Raw genomic sequence first — 16,343 nt, 5'->3', positions numbered from 1 at the left:
GCAGCCAGAGCTTGTCAATCCACTACCGAGTGAGGGCCTCCCTACGTCGTACGTCTCGCGGGGTGGACGTGGTGTTATTTGACATACTTCACCACGCTGGTCATCGCGAGTGCGTTGTTGGGGGAAAGGCGGCGAGCGTATGGGCCGACGAGGACGCATCGAGAGGTGCAGTACAACAATGGATTTTGCACAGCAACTCAGTAGCAGCAGCAGCAGCCTGTAGCAGGATGATGATGGTGGTGTTGGTGGTTATGCTTGCTGCACGCGGCTGCCTATAATCCAGGGTTGTTGGATCATACACGGATCGCGTGAAGCTCCCTCCCGACCCGTGGGGGGGGGGGGGTCGAGGAGGAGCAGGCGCCGTGGTTGGCACGAGAAGGCGGTACAGCAAAAAAACACAAAAAATTAACCCGTAAAAACAACGTTTTTCACTATAAATCTTTTATATGCGTGGCGGCTAGAGTCCTCTCGTCCTCTGGCTTGAGATGGCTGCCACCTATGGGTCAGATGATTGCCTGCTACCATTAAGCAATTGGTAATTAAATATTTAAAAAATTCCTAAAAAGTGTAAAGTTATGGAAAAATCTTTTCACGAAAATAAATTGTCACGCACAACGAGTCTGTGTGCAAAATGTCAGCTCGATTGGATCACGGGAAGTGGGTTAAAAAACGGCCCGAAAGATTTGCAAGGTCGTAAGCGCGCAAGCAAGCAAGTGAACTTAATATAAAGGATTTAAAAATGATTGCCCTCTACATGTCCTTTCTGTATGACGGGATAAAGTGTTGCTCCCTCGCACGCGTGGGTTTTCTCCGGGTTATCCGTTCTCCAACCACACGTAGACACGCTCGTGATTCATTTGCTGAGAAACATCATGGAAATGAGGACCGCAGAGCTCGGGAAACTGTGGGAAATGCCCGTCTCCTGACCGCGTGGCTGCTGTTGCTGCTGCTGCTGCTACTCCTGATGTTGCTACTCCTGCTGCTGTTGCTGTTGCTGCTGTTGTTGCTGCTTCTGCTACTCCTGCTGCTACTACTCCTGCTGTTGTTACTCCTGCTGTTGCTACTCCTGCTGCTGTTGCTGCTGCTGTTGCTGCTACTGCTACTCCTGCTGCTACTACTCCTGCTGCTGCTGTTGCTGCTGCTGCTGCCTTCCCGATCCTCGTCTGTGGTTCCTTCTCCTGGCGACTCTGAGTCGTCCTCTCTCTCTTTCTGAGTCGTCCTCTCTCTCTCTTTGAGTCGTCCTCTCTCTCTCTGAGTCGTCCTATCTATCTCTCTGAGTCGTCCACTCTCTCTCTTTGAGTCGTCCTCTCTCTCTCTGAGTCGTCCTATCTATCTCTCTGAGTCGTCCACTCTCTCTCTGAGTCGTCCTCTCTTCCTCTCTCTCAGTCGTCATCTCTCCCTCTCTGAGTCGTCCTATCTCTGAGTCGTTCTCTCTTTACGAGTCGTCCCCTCTCTCTGAGTCGTCCCCTCTCTGAGTCGTCCTGTCCCTCTATCTCTGAGTCGTCCTCTCTCTACGAGTCGTCCTCTCTCTACAAGTCGTCCTCTCTCTGAGTCGTCCTCTCTCTCTGAGTCGTCCTCTCTCTCTGAGTCGTCCTGTCTCTCTCTGAGTCGCCCTCTCTCTGTCTCTCTGCGAGAGCGATCACGGCGGCAGCGCAGTGTAACAAGTGGAGATGACTACTGCTACTACGACTGTCTGATGCATTCACGCATGGTGATTTGGCCATAGGCAAATGAATCAGGTTGTGTAGAGAGAAAAACAACCGTTTGATCGCGGTGTTAGATCAAAGACGGTGTTAATATAGCCATTCTAGATTTGAAGCTTTCGTGACTGCAAGGATTCATATTCTTAGATTTTTTCGGTAAAGTCACGTAGGTAAAAATTGAAATTAATAAAAGTAAAATAAAAAATAAAAAATAAATCACGACGTTTCGGAGAAAACACAAGCTTGTGTTGCCTCCGACACGTCGTGAGAAAAACCTAAGAATATTAATATAGCCAGTTGGTTTGATTGCACATAGACCCTGCGGAGTTTGCGTGCTCTCCCCGTGTTCTGCAGAGTATGAGTGAGTGAGAGGGACGGGTGGGGAGGAGATGGAGCTGATGCGGTTCAGGAGAATGTGGAGCTGAGTGGACTTGCCGATGACCGGTACCAGTAGTGTCAAGATCGGCCTCTGTAGAAGAGGAGGCTCGTGAAGGACGCTACTGGGCATTTGGAGGCAGTCGCCTCTCCAACAATAGCGGAGGGCGGAGGAGCGACGCTCACAACAACGAGCGGAGCGCCGGGCAGTTAAAACGGAGCGAGTTGGCACAGTGGGGAGCACAGTTGGTGCATCTGCCAGTCATTTCAGACAGTCACCCCAAGGCACCTGGGTCTGTTCCGTGACCTCCTGCCAGCAACGATCCGACAACTTCACGTGACGGCCTCCAAGTGCACCTAGCCTGGCACAAGATCGGCCGCTGTGGTGACGTCACCACCACTTAGTGGCGATTCGCGGCTTTTGTTGATGTTGTGTGTGGAGTCTATATGATCTCCCCCTGTTCTGCATGGCATTGTAACTGGGTCTGGGGTGCCACGGTGGCTATGAGATGTTAACTACCTCGCCAGGTATACAAAAGTCGTGGGTTCGATCCCGACCCTGACGCCTGCTGCTGTACATTTGGAGTTTGCGTGTCTCTCTCTCTCTGTCTCCCCGTGGTCGCGTGGATTTTTCTCTGGGTCCTCCGGGTTTTCCCTTCCACATTTACAAATGTGCGTGTTAGAATATTTGCCTGCTTTGCAATATGCACGTGATAAGCCACACTTCCTTGAGATACCATTTGTGGCCAGGTCGCTTTTGAAAACGAGATACTGTATATATAACTCAGTGGGTCTTACCTGGTAAACAAAAAAAAAGATTAGGTTTCGTTTTTTTTTAATCGTCGAATAGCATAAACCATCACGCGAACTCCGGCTTTTGGCTAACCATCGAACAAAGACGGTGGCCACCGCATCGCGCATTTCCGGACGCGCTTCTGCGCCCGTCTGGAACGTTCCTCCATCCGATATTAGGACCCCCACCGGAGTTTACGCACTTTTAAATCGTCTAGACCAGGGGTCGGCAACCAAAATAACAAGAAGAGCCATTTCTTTCCAATTTGGTACAAAATTCAGTATTTCAAGAGCCGCAATGCATCTGAGTACATACTGTACATATCGTCAAGAAGCAGCCCGTAAAGAGCCGCATGCGGCTCCGGAGCCGTAGGTTGCCGACCCCTGGTCTAGACTGAAGACCCATTTCTTTAGAACCGCTTTTTGTGTTAAGTTCGTGGTCCTTCTCCCGCACCACCTACAACATGCGTCAACCAAAATTTTTTAAAAATGTACCTTACCAAACGCAGCAACATCGCCCCCTGGTGCGAAAACTTGGCAAGGCCCGTTCATTGCCCAGCTCCGGCATTGTGTCGCGCTCGCAGCGACAATTACTCAGCCGGCAGATCGCCACTCCCCCCCCCACACCCTCTCCATCTCTCCTCCCTGGCTCCTCCCCCCCCTCTTACCTTATAAAATCTCTTCTTTTGCCCACTACAGCAAGTTTGTTTTTTTGCTGTGGCTTTCCCACCTGATAACGGACGCCTGTGTTGCTTCCGAAACATCGTAAATATGCTAAATTCCTCTTGATATGCAAATTATTTCGTCAAGGCGCCCTTCCCCCCCCCCCTTCCAACCCAGCTTAAATATACGCTCCAAGCGTGGTGGTGTTTCATTCAGACGCTGTCTCCCCGACAGACCTGGTTTTCACCTGAGGACGGCTGCTTGCGTTGTGGCCGAAACGTCGTGAGAACTATTTTATTATGTTTTATTTTATTTTTGTATTATTTCCATTCTACGTGACTTTACCGAAAGAACCAAAGAGTAAAGACCCATTGAAGCGGGCTAATGTCATCTCATGGAGGTCACGTGTTTGTGGATAGATGTTTTTTTTCTTCGTGGTGATAATGATGGTGGTGGTAAGTGATAGGGAGCGGTAGTGTGGTGAGTGTGTCGTTCCGATCTTCATAATTGCTACTCGCAAACAATACATTCCTGCGGAGGGAGCTGGTAGGAACGTTGGGTTGCTCGGTCAATGGCCAGGGTCAATGGCGGCGTGGTGTATTCCGCAAATATGCCCGACTGTGAGGGCGGGCACAAGCCGGCGTGAGTAGGTTAAACGTTGAGTTTTATAAGGGCACCACGGGATGACCAGCCCCTCCCCACCCAGCCCACCCCCCACCCAGCCCGACCCTCACCACCCAGCCCCTCCCCACCCAGCCCCTCCCCACCCAGCCCCTCCCCACCCAGCCCCTCCACACCCAGCCACTCCCCACCCAGCCCCACCCTCCCCACCCAGCCCCTCCCCACCCTCCCCACCCAGCCCCTCCCCACCCTCCCCTCTCCACCCAGCCCCACCCCTCCCATTTTTGGATGCACGACGGACGGACATAATAATCCCCTGTGGACTGGTGGAACCAAGTGGTTCCTACCAGTATTACTTACCGCTACAGTCCGTTAAAGCTAGAACGGATGATCTTTGTGGGAGTGATAATGGTGATAGTGATGATGGCGGTGATAGTGATGAAGGTGGTGATGGTTGGGGGTGATTTTGATGAAGGTGGTGGTGGTGACGTTAATGATGATGATGAGGGTGACAGTAATAATGATGGTGGGGGGTACCTGTGGTGAAAACATTGATGGTGGTGATGGTGAAAGCAATTATGGCAACGGTGGTAGAGGTGCTGGTAGTGATGGCAGTGGCGGCTCCTGCAAAATATCTCAGGGGGGGCAAATGTCTGGATGATTGATAAGGATAAGGTCCACCCATGCAATGAATAAATTAACAGCTTAAGCATGTAAAGGCAACTTCACTTCTTTAATATTAATGAAAAATAAAGTGACTCTTACAATACATCTTGTTTGTTTATATACTCACTATTAAAACAAACCACTCAAGTTTATTTTATTAAAGATTCCACTAGGTAGCGATAAATTATATTGTTGGATGAAACGTGCTTACGTATGATGACGTAAGCACGTATGATGACGTTAGCACGTATGATGACGTAAGCACGTTAGGGCTTGCCCTCCCGGAAGCCATAGATAATGCATTGGAGCGCCCCCGTTCGAAAAAAAAACATCTTTGAATGTAAGTCTATGGGGCCACTCGGGGCGATTCTCAGCCGGAGTGAAATCGCCCCAAAAGAGGCGGTACTCCACAGAACGTGACATGACGCTGATTGGACTATATCCAGAGGCTGACAGTGACGGCTAGCGTGACTCTGTGGTTCAATGACATTGGTGGTGCGTCGCCCAATCGCCCTAATGAAGAAACCGCCCCTGAGTGATGGTAACATTGATGGTGGTAATGATGGTAAGGTGCCATTCATAAATGACGTCACGAACCTAGGGAGGGAGGGGGAGTCAGACATTTGTGACGATGTGTGACGAGGGGGGGGGGGTTTGACGTCACATCAAAATGCGCAACTTTAAATAAATATAGACAACACGTTCCACTTAATGAAATAGACTTTTTGATAAATGTTTATCCTACAATATCAGAGTGCAGCGGCACATTAAATACGCACTACAATCACAATAGTTTAAAGCGATTTGAAGCATGTTTTATATTTGGGGGGGGCAGAGCTTTGTGACGTCATTTGAGGGGGGTCTGACTTTTTGTGACGCCGTGTGACGAGGGGGGGTGGGGGGGGTCAAAAATCGTCCAAAATCGCGTGACGTCATTTATGGACGACCCCAAATAGTAATGATGGTAGTGGTGGTGAAGTGGTGGTAGTTGGTGGTGGTAGTGGTGGTGAAGTGGTGGTAGTTGGTGGTGGTAGTGGTGGTGTAGCAGTTAGTGCACTGCCCTACGTTCTGCTCACAGCCAATACCAGTGACTATTATCTGAACCGGTCCTGTACCTCCCCTATATCGACTCAGCCTCAAATGTGTACCTGGTGCAGTGTGTAAACATCGCCACTGGGGAGACAAAGGCGGCCGGGCGTGGTGTTGGCCACCCACCCCTGCCTTGTGCCGTGCCGGCCTTCATAGGTGCTCGCTAACAGCACTTGCCCCAACAGCCTGTCCAGGCTATACGGGGGATCTTTATCTTTGGTAGTCGTAGTCACCCTCAAGCTTCAACTAATAAAATAACAGAACCGTCCCTCAGGCGAAACAACCTACAAGCATTGTACACATCCCATCAGCGAGTAACCTCAGCAGCATTGAATCAACACAAGCAAAACTGCAGACCGGTTTAGACTTTCAGTGTCTCATCAGAAGTCAAACTTTCCTGACTTGCCTGAACCAAAGCTGGCGAAGCTGGCAGTTGCTTATAGGCAAAGATTGGTTTCGAACTTTTAGTGTCTCATCAGCAAAGTCAGGCTCGCTTGGACCAAAACTGGTGGACTACCAGTTGTTTATAGGCAACGATTGGTTTCGACTTTTAGTGTCTCATCAGCAAAGTCAGGCTCGCTTGGACCAAAGTTGGTGGACTACCAGTTGTGTTAGCTACCTCGCCTGGTGTACAGGAGGTCGTGGGTTCAATCTCGACCCTGACGCCTGCTGTATATTTGTAGTTTGCGTGTGTGTCTCTCTCATCATCATCACGGTGGCTAGGAGATGTTAACTACCTCGCCTGGTGTACAGAAGGTCGTGGGTTAGATCCCGACCCTGACGCCTGCTGTTTATTTGGAGTTTGCGTGTCTCTCTCTCTCTCATCATCACGGTGGCTAGGAGATATTAACTACCTCGCCTGGTATACAGGAGGTCGTGGCTTCGATCCCGACCCTGACGCCTGCTGTTTATTTGGAGTTTGCGTGTCTCTCTCTCCGTGGTCGCTTGGATTTTTCTCGGGGTCCTACGGGTTTCCCCTCCACATTTAGAATCAATGTCACGCGTTTAGACTATTTGGCTGCTATAAATGTCCACGCGATAAGCCACTCCGTTAAGCTATGTTTTGTGATAGCCAGGTCGCTTCTGAAAACACATTCCTGCGGAGGGAGCTGGTAGGAACGTTGGGTTGCTCGGTCAATGGCCAGGGTCAACGGCGGCGTGGTGTATTCCGCAAATATACCCGACTGTGAGGGCGGGCACAAGCCGGTGTAAGTAGGTTAAACGTTGAGTTTTATAAGAGCACCACGGGGTGACCAGCCCCTCCCCACCCAGCCCCTCCCCACCCAGCCCCTACCCACCCTCCCCACCCAGCCCCACCCTCCCCACCCAGCCCCTCCCTGCACGACGGACACAATAATCCCCTGTGGGCTGGTGTAACCAGGAGGTTCCTACCAGTAAAATACCTATATAGCTCAGTGGACAATACCTGGTAAAATAAAAGTTTATTTTAACCGCCGTGGAGACGGAGCGATTGATCGTGGATCGTCGCTTTCGCGTGGCCGTGAGGCTATCGCGTCGGCTCAAGGAGAGCCTTCATCCAGCAGTGGATAGATCGTGGCGGATGATGACGACTGCTGACGTAGTAACCAAGCTGTGTCGAACCTGTCGCTCCACTTCACTGGTCCCACTTGCACCCCCTCTGCCACCAACTCCAATCGACCCCCCTTAATCACCCCTCCTCCCTCTCACCTCGCTCCCAACATTCTCACTCAACACCCATCACCCCACGAGCCCCCCCCCCCTCTCTCTCTCGCCCCCTGCTCGACCCCCTCCGTACCCCCCTCTCGCCGCATTTCTCACTCCATACTCACCTCACTTGCCCCCCTCCCCGTCTCTCACTCATTACCCCCCCCCCCACTCCCTCCCTCTCCCACACGTCCCTCCCTCGCCACCCCGATACCCCCCCCCCCACCTAACTCCCTCTCTACCCCCTTGCACCCCCCCCACCACCCACCTGCCACTCCCTACTTCTCTTACCACCCCCACCGAACTCTCCATAATGCCCCCCCCCACCTAACTCTCCCCCCGTGCCCCCCACCACCACCACCACTCCCTCCCTCTCTTACCACCCCCACCTAACTCTCCCCCGTGCCCCCCCCCCCCCACCACCTACCACTCCCTCCCTCTCTTACCACCCCCACCTAACTCTCCCCCCCTGCCCCCCCACCACCACTCCCTCTCTTACCACCTCCACCTAACTCTACCCCGTGCCCCCCCCCCACCTAACTCCCTCTCTACCCCCCTCTCTTACCACCCCCACCTAACTCTACCCCCCCCCCCGTGCCCCCCCCACCACCACCACTCCCTCTCTTACCACCCCCACCTAACACTCCCCCGTGCCCCCCCCCACCACCACCCCCCCCCCCCCAGGCGAGTGCGGCGTGCGCGGGCTGCGGCCGCCTCATCGCCGAGCGCTTCTACCTGCTCGCCGTGGGTCGCACCTGGCACCTGCGATGCCTCAAGTGCCGCGACTGCGAAATCGCCCTCGACACGGAGCTCAGCTGCTACGCGCGCGACGGAGGCATCTACTGCCGCCAGGACTACTACCGGTACCGCTCACCCACCCCACCCACCACACCACCACCCACCCACCCCACCCACCCCACCCACCACTTCGACCACCCACCAATCGGCTATAGCCCCCCCCCCCACACACACACCAGACCAGACCAGTGAGCTCATTAGCTGCAGTGTCAGGGCCCCCCTCGGCTATGACGTCCGGTGACCTTGCAGACCCTGCATCTTCTTGGTTCTTTCGGTAAAGTCACGTAGAAGGGAAATAATAAAATAATAAAAATCAAACATGATAAAATAATTCTCACGACGTTTCGGCCACAACGTTCTTCACCTGAGGACGGCTGCTTGCGTTGTGGCCGAAACGTCGTGAGAATTATTTTATTATGTTTTATTTTTATTATTTTATTATGTTTTATTTTTATTATTTTATTATTTTCCTTCTACGTGACTTTGCTGAAAGAACCAAGAAGATGAATCCCTGCAGTCACGAAAGCTTTAAATCGAGACCCTGCATCCTGACGATGACCACACATACTCTCCCACTGTGCCCCCCTTCTCGGCTCTCCCCCCCAACCCCCCCACGACTAAACTAACTAAAACTAGAAACTATTTGTATTTGACGAGGTAAGGGGCCGCTGAGCTATGCGGCTCTTTTTCAAAAGCGATCTGGCCGCGGATGATCGCGTGTGGACACGCGCGATTCCGACTGAATGTGGAGGGGAAAACCCGGAGGACCCGGAGACAAAGCCACGCGACCACGCGGAAAACACGCACACTCCAAATATACAGCAGCAGGCGTCAGGGTCGGGATCGAACCCACGACCTCCTGTATACCAGGCGAGGTAGTCAACATCTCATAGCCACCGTGATCATGATGAGAGAGACACAAACTCCAAATATACAGCAGCAGGCGTTGTCAGTGTCGGGATCGAACCCCCAACCTCCTGTCCACCAGGCGAGGTAGTTAACATCTCCTAGCCACCGTGATGATGATGAGAGAGAGACACACGCAAACTCCAAATATACAGCAGGCGTTGTCAGGGTCGGGATTGAACCCACGACCTCCTGTATACCAGGCGAGGTAGTGAACATCTCCTAGCCACCGTGATGATGTTGAGAGAGAGAGACACGCAAACTCCAAATATACAGCAGCAGGCGTCAGTGTCGGGATCGAACCCCGGACATCCTGTATACCAGGCGAGGTAGTCAACATCTCCTAACCACCGTGATGATGATGAGAGAGAGACACGCACACTCCAAACATACAGCAGCAGGCGTCAGTGTCGGGATCGAACCCACGACCTCCTGTACACCAGGCGAGGTAGTCAACATCTCATAGCCACCGTGATCATGATGAGAGAGACACAAACTCCAAATATACAGCAGCAGGCGTTGTCAGTGTCGGGATCGAACCCCCAACCTCCTGTCCACCAGGCGAGGTAGTTAACATCTCCTAGCCACCGTGATGATGATGAGAGAGAGACACACGCAAACTCCAAATATACAGCAGGCGTTGTCAGGGTCGGGATTGAACCCACGACCTCCTGTATACCAGGCGAGGTAGTGAACATCTCCTAGCCACCGTGATGATGTTGAGAGAGAGAGACACGCAAACTCCAAATATACAGCAGCAGGCGTCAGTGTCGGGATCGAACCCCCGACATCCTGTATACCAGGCGAGGTAGTCAACATCTCCTAACCACCGTGATGATGATGAGAGAGAGACACGCACACTCCAAACATACAGCAGCAGGCGTCAGTGTCGGGATCGAACCCACGACCTCCTGTACACCAGGCGAGGTAATCACCTCCCCCCTCCACCCCTCCACACCCCCAGGCGCTTCTCATCGCAGCGCTGCTCAGGCTGCGGCTCGGGGATCCCGGCCTCGGAGTTGGTGATGCGCGCGCGCGACTCCGTCTTCCACCTGCGCTGCTTCCGCTGCGCGGCGTGCGAACGGCCCCTGACGCCGGGCGACCACTTCGGCATGCGGGGCAGCCGCGTCTACTGCCGCCCCCACTTCGAGTCGCTCCTTCGCGACGAGAGCCGAGACGACGCCGGCGGGGGGGGCGCAGCGTCCGCCGGCGGAGGCGGCTCCGTCGTGGGGGGCTCCGTCGCCGGTGCGGCGTCCTCCCTGCTCATGCAGGGGGGGCCCGGGGGAGGGGTCCTGGGCGGAGGGGGTTGGCACGAGGTGGGGCCGGGAGGTTCTCTGGGTCACGGCGGCGGGGGAGGCGGGGGTCCGCCCCCCGTGCACGGCAGGGGCCGGGGGTCGGCGCAGAGACACCGCCCGCGCAAGCGGAAGCCGTCGGCGGCGCACGGGGCGGAGATTCTGGAGTACGGGCTAGGTATGGGGGGGGGGGGCTAGGTATGGGGGGGGGGGGCTGGGAGGCTGGGGGGCACAGGAGGGGAGGGTGGTGGTGGGGGTGCATCTGCCGCTCATCTCAGTCATACAACGCCACCTGGGTCTGTCCCGTGACCTCCTGCACCTAGCCTGGCACAGCAGTCAAGCCATGGCACCTGGGTCTGTCCCGTGACCTTCTGCACCTAGCCTGGCACAGCAGTCAAGCCATGGCACCTGGGTCTGTCCTGTGACTTCCACCTCCTGCACCTAGCCTGGCACAGCAGTCAACCCATGTCACCTGGGTCTGTCCCGTGACCTCCTCCTCCTGCACCTAGCCTGGCACAGCAGTCAACCCATGTCACCTGGGTCTGTCCCGTGACTTCCACCTCCTGCACCTAGCCTGGCACAGCAGTCAACCCATGGCCCCTGGGTCTGTCCCGTGACCTCCTCCTTCTGCACCTAGCCTGGCACAGCAGTCAACCCATGGCACCTGGGTCTGTCCCGTGACCTCCTGCACCTAGCCTGGCACAGCAGTCAACCTATGGCACCTGCTGGGTCTGTCCCGTGACCTCATGCACCTAGCCTGGCACAGCAGTCAAGCCACGGCACCTGCTGGGTCTGTCCCGTGACTTCCACCTCCTGCACCTAGCCTGGCACAGCAGTCAACCCATGGCCCCTGGGTCTGTCCCGTGACCTCCTCCTTCTGCACCTAGCCTGGCACAGCAGTCAACCCATGGCACCTGGGTCTGTCCCGTGAATTCCTGCACCTAGCCTGGCACAGCAGTCAACCCATGGCACCTGGGTCTGTCCCGTGACCTCCTCCTCCTGCACCGAGCCTGGCACAGCAGTCAACCCATGGCACCTGCTGGCTCTGTCGAAAGCTTTAAGTCAAAAATAGGTTTCTGTTTGGTGTTTGTGAACATCTTTAACGCCTCTCGTGTCATTGCCAGAAAGGGTGAAACGCACGAAAGTTCGGCACCGCGTTGTATACCGGGGAAACTTTGTGGGGTTTTCTTCTTCTTCCGTTTTTGGGTGGTGGTCAATGCAGGCTTGGGCTGCGCCGACCCTGACGGCTGCCAGGACGGGGACTTGGGCTACCAACAGTCACAGAAGTCCAAGAGGATGCGAACCTCCTTCAAGCACCACCAGCTGCGTACCATGAAGTCGTTCTTCGCGCTCAACCACAACCCGGACGCCAAGGACCTGAAGCAGCTCGCGCAGAAGACGGGTCTCACCAAGCGAGTGTTACAGGTTACACCACCACCGCCACCACCACCACCACCACGCCGCACCACCACCACCACCGCCAGCACCATACCGCACCGTCACCACCACCACCACGCCGCCGCCGGCACCGCATCACCACCGCATCGCCACCGCATCGCCACCACACACCGCACACCGAATTGCCAGAACCACCACACCACATCGCCACCACCACACTGCATCGCCACCACCACACCACATGCGTCAAGCGTCACACCAGCACCACACCACCACCATGCACCACCACCACCATGCACCACCATATCCCACAGAACATATCACTGCACAATCAGCGGCACCACTGACCACTCACCGGCTTACACCGCGCGCCAAACCATCACGCCACCCCACCGAGAATCATGAACCACACCATGAGCCACACCACCACGCGTCATGCCGTACCCACCACCACCACGCAAGGCCCTACAACCACCACCACCACGCACGGCCCTACCACCACCACCACCACGCGTCATGCCGTACCACCAACAGGTCACGCGACCCACCGTGGGTCACGATGGGCAGCGCGGAGAGATGTGATCACGTGACTGTTGTCGCTGAACTCGCCTCTCTCCCTCCCCTTACATCCCCCCTCTCTTCCCCTGCCCCCCCCTCTTCCCCTGCCCCCCCCCCTCTCTTATCTCTGCCCCCCTGCCCCCCCCACTGAACTCATCAACCCCTCCCCTTGTCTCCACCTCCTCCCATCTCTCCCCACTCCGCCTACCCCATCCCTCCTTGCCCCACCCCTCCCATCCACCTGGCACAAATCCTTTACCCCTCCCCCCGCCCTTCCACCTCCTGCCCCCCCACGCTCCTCCCCCCACCCTCCTTCCACCTCCCCCCACCCTCCCCCCACGCTCCCCCCACCTCCCCCCACGCTCCTCCCACCCTCCCCCCACACTCCTCCCCCCACCCTCCCCCCACGCTCCTCCCACTTCCCCCCACGCTCCTCCCACGCTCCTCCCACCCTCCCCCCACGCTCCTCCCACCTACCCCGACCCTCCCCCCACCTCCCCCCACGCTCCTTCCACCTACCCCGACTCTCCCCCCACCTCCCCCCACGCTCCTCCCACCTCCCCCGACCCTCCCCCCACCTCCTCTCACGCTCCTCCCACCTCCCCCCACGCTCTTCCCACCCTCCCCCCACCCTCCCCCCACCTCCCCTCACCCCCCCTCACCCTCCCCCACGCTCCTCCCACCCTCCCCCCACCCTCCCCCCACGCTCCTCCCACCCTCCCCCCACCTCCCCCCACGCTCCTCCCACCTCCCCCCACCCTCCCCCCACCTCCCCCCACCCTCCCCCCACCCTCCCCCCACCTCCCCCCACCCTCCCCCCACCTCCCCCCACCCTCCCCCCCCCACCTCCCCTCACCCTCCCTCCACGCTCCTCCCACCTCCCCCCACGCTCCTCCCACCTCCCCCCACGCTCCTCCCACCCTCCCCCCACGCTCCTCCCACCTCCCCCCACCCTCCCCCCACCCTCCCCCCACCTCCCCCCACCCTCCCCCCACCTCCTCCCACGCTCCTCCCACCTCCCCCCACCTCCCCCCACCCTCCCCCCACCTCTCCCCACCCTCCCCCCACCTCCCCCCACGCTCCTCCCACCTCCCCCCACCTCCCCCCACCCTCCCCCCACGCTCCCCCCACCTCCCCCGACCCTCCCCCAGGTGTGGTTCCAGAACGCTCGCGCCAAGTTCCGAAGGAACCTCCTGCGGCCCGAAGAGGGGGGGGGCGGTGGCGCGGGCATGGACAAAGGGTGCGGGGGGGAGGGGGGCGGCGGCCCCCCCCACCCCTCCCCGGGGGGCGGGGACCTCTCCAGCCCACCGCTGAGCCCCGCGCTCTCGGTCACCACCCTCACCGACCTGACCAATCCCGCGCGGCCCACCGTCACCTCCGTCCCGGGCGTCGTCCAATCGGCGAGCCCGCCCCCGCCCCACCTGCTCGCACGCCGCTTCTGATTGGTCTGCTGGGTTTTGTGGGGGGGGGGGTTTCATGTGTCCGTTGTGATGTCACTCTCTGCGGATTACTTTAGCCGGAAAGTAATCAGGATTACTTTATCCGGGTTTACTTTACGCGGGGCCAGATTACTTTATTTCGAAGGTAATCCGGATTACTTAACTCGGGACCGGATTACTTTATCAGAATAACTTTATGCGGCAGGCGATCTGGATTACTTTACTCAGGTTCGGATTACTTCATATGGTAGGTAATCTGGATTACTTTACTTGGGTTCAGATTGTTTTATCTGGAAGGTGATGGGGAGTACTTCACTCGGGGTTTGGATTACTTGATCTTGCAGGTAATCTGGATTACTTTACTCGTGTTCCGATTAACCGGCCTCAGTTTTTTACTTAATCTATAGTAATCTACTTTGGATTATCCCCAACTGGGGATGAGATGCTCGCTTGTAATCGGACTCCTCAGAATCGGGTTTCAATTAACCCGACCTCTGCTCCAGATTACTGGATAATAACACTCGCACTCAGTCCGAATTACTCCGCCTTTTTATTGCGGATTACTGAGATTCGCTCGACACGAGTTGGGATTACCCAAACCCCTCGTTTGGATTTTACTCAAGCCCCGATAAAGATATAATTAATCTGTCCCCGGATCGGATTCCTTCAATTCCCCAATTATCTTCAGATGACTCGACTCGCATTCTGCAGATTACGAGGTCTACAGATGCAATCGGATTACTCAACACCCAGCAAAACGTGAAATCGACCAATATGCCGGGCAACGTTGGCTCGGTTTCGTTTGGTGGGCGACTCGGGATCCAATCACGTGGCCGCCCAACAAAATCCAATCGCCGGCTTGTCACCCTACCTCCGGGGGAGTGCATCTTTCCGATCGGAGCGGACCACACGGATCTCCCCGTGGGGAGAAGACGGACAAAACCCGGAATGTCAAGCGGGAATTCCTGGAGCTGGAAAGTTCCGACGAATCTCGTCTCCCCTGGTCCCCGATCAACGTGACCCCCAAGGCTGCTGTGAGGACCGCTTATTTGTGTTTCGTTTCGTCGTCTTTTCCCCGGCGCCTCGGGGTTAGCGCGGTTGGCGAGCGTGCGGTGCGAAAGAAGTTCACCACACACACACGCACACACGCGTGAGCCTCTGTTCAGATCAGCCAGGACTTACGTTTATCCCCAAACAAAAGCGTGCGGTGGGAGGTGGGGAGGATGGGGACTCAGTTCTGCTTCGAGGGAGCGTGAATTAAACACTTCAATCACGATAGCTACATACTCTTAATTAGTTTTTTCGGTAAAGTCACGTAGGTAAAAATTAAATTAAAATTAATAAAAAATAAAAATCACGACGTTTCGGAGGCAACACAAGTCTCCGTCATCAGGTGGGATCGTCACAGCCAGATTTGCTGTATCCCACCTGATGACGGAGACTTGTGTTGCCTCCGAAACATCTGGCTGTGACGGTCCCACCTGATGACGGAGACTTGTGTTGCCTCCGAAACGTCGTGATTTTTATTGTTTTATTAATTTTAATTTCATTTTTCACCTACGTGACTTTACCGAAAAAACTAAGAGTATGAATCCTTGCAGCCACGAAAGCTTCAAATCTAGAACGATAGCTACAATTGAAGTATCGATTCACGATGCATTCTGTTGTGATTACGCCACCACGTGGGAGCAGCAGCAGCAGCAGCGACGAAAACGCTGCCCTGTGATTAGAATCTTGTGTCGTCAAGAAGCCTGCTCCCACCACCCGACGCTGTCGCTCGAGCCACAAAGGCTGCCCCCCCCCCTCCTGCCCCCCTTTCACCGACGAAGAAATATTATCTTCGCTGGGGAAAAAAGAGGCGATTTGGTGGGCAATTCACGGCTCCTTGGCAACTCAGCCAAGCATCTTCAGGATTAGAGAGGACCCAGCAAAAGAGAGGTGTTGAGTAATGTTAATATTATTGCGGTTGTTGTTGTCATCAACGTTACAACAACAACAAAATTACGCAGAACGGTACGAGCGTTTTTACATGGAAGCCTCTTCTTGGAATGGCAGCGGTGACGGGGATGTGTAATGCACTACGCGCGTCCACCAGTCACGGGCAGCGGTGTGCGGAGTGGAGAGGGGGGCAGGTTGGGGGGGGGGGCGATGTTGTAGGCGAGGGGGTAAAGGCGAGGGGGTAGGCGGTGCGAGGAGACATTGGGGGGGGGGCGGGGTGGATGGGGAGGCGACGTTTGGCCACACAGAGAGAGACACGGGTTCGATTACCCGGTTACGTAATGTAATTAAGTTGCTCAAAAAGGTGTATAATTGTTTCAATTTTTTTGTAAATAATAAATAATCGTCAGCATCTTCAG

General features: G+C 55.6%; 1 protein-coding gene across 1 annotated transcript in view; it reads left to right on the top strand.

Moving 5' to 3' along the window:
- The window catches only part of LOC133354705 (LIM/homeobox protein Lhx9-like), a 68,660-nt gene extending 53,398 nt beyond the window's left edge, over nt 1–15,262 (top strand). The window contains exons 2-6 of the mRNA XM_061571758.1: nt 8,280–8,458; nt 10,264–10,508; nt 10,656–10,769; nt 11,814–12,016; nt 13,699–15,262. Coding sequence (XP_061427742.1) covers nt 8,280–8,458; nt 10,264–10,508; nt 10,656–10,769; nt 11,814–12,016; nt 13,699–13,989 — 1,032 coding nt within the window. The 3' untranslated portion in view covers nt 13,990–15,262. The remainder of the gene's footprint in view (nt 1–8,279; nt 8,459–10,263; nt 10,509–10,655; nt 10,770–11,813; nt 12,017–13,698) is intronic.
- The last annotated feature ends 1,081 nt before the right edge of the window (nt 15,263–16,343 follow it).

Source organism: Lethenteron reissneri, chromosome 48, assembly GCF_015708825.2.
Source record: "Lethenteron reissneri isolate LAM-NWPU_2019-01 chromosome 48, ASM1570882v1, whole genome shotgun sequence".
Classification (NCBI taxonomy): domain Eukaryota; kingdom Metazoa; phylum Chordata; class Hyperoartia; order Petromyzontiformes; family Petromyzontidae; genus Lethenteron; species Lethenteron reissneri.
This window is presented reverse-complemented; position numbering and strand designations above follow the sequence as displayed.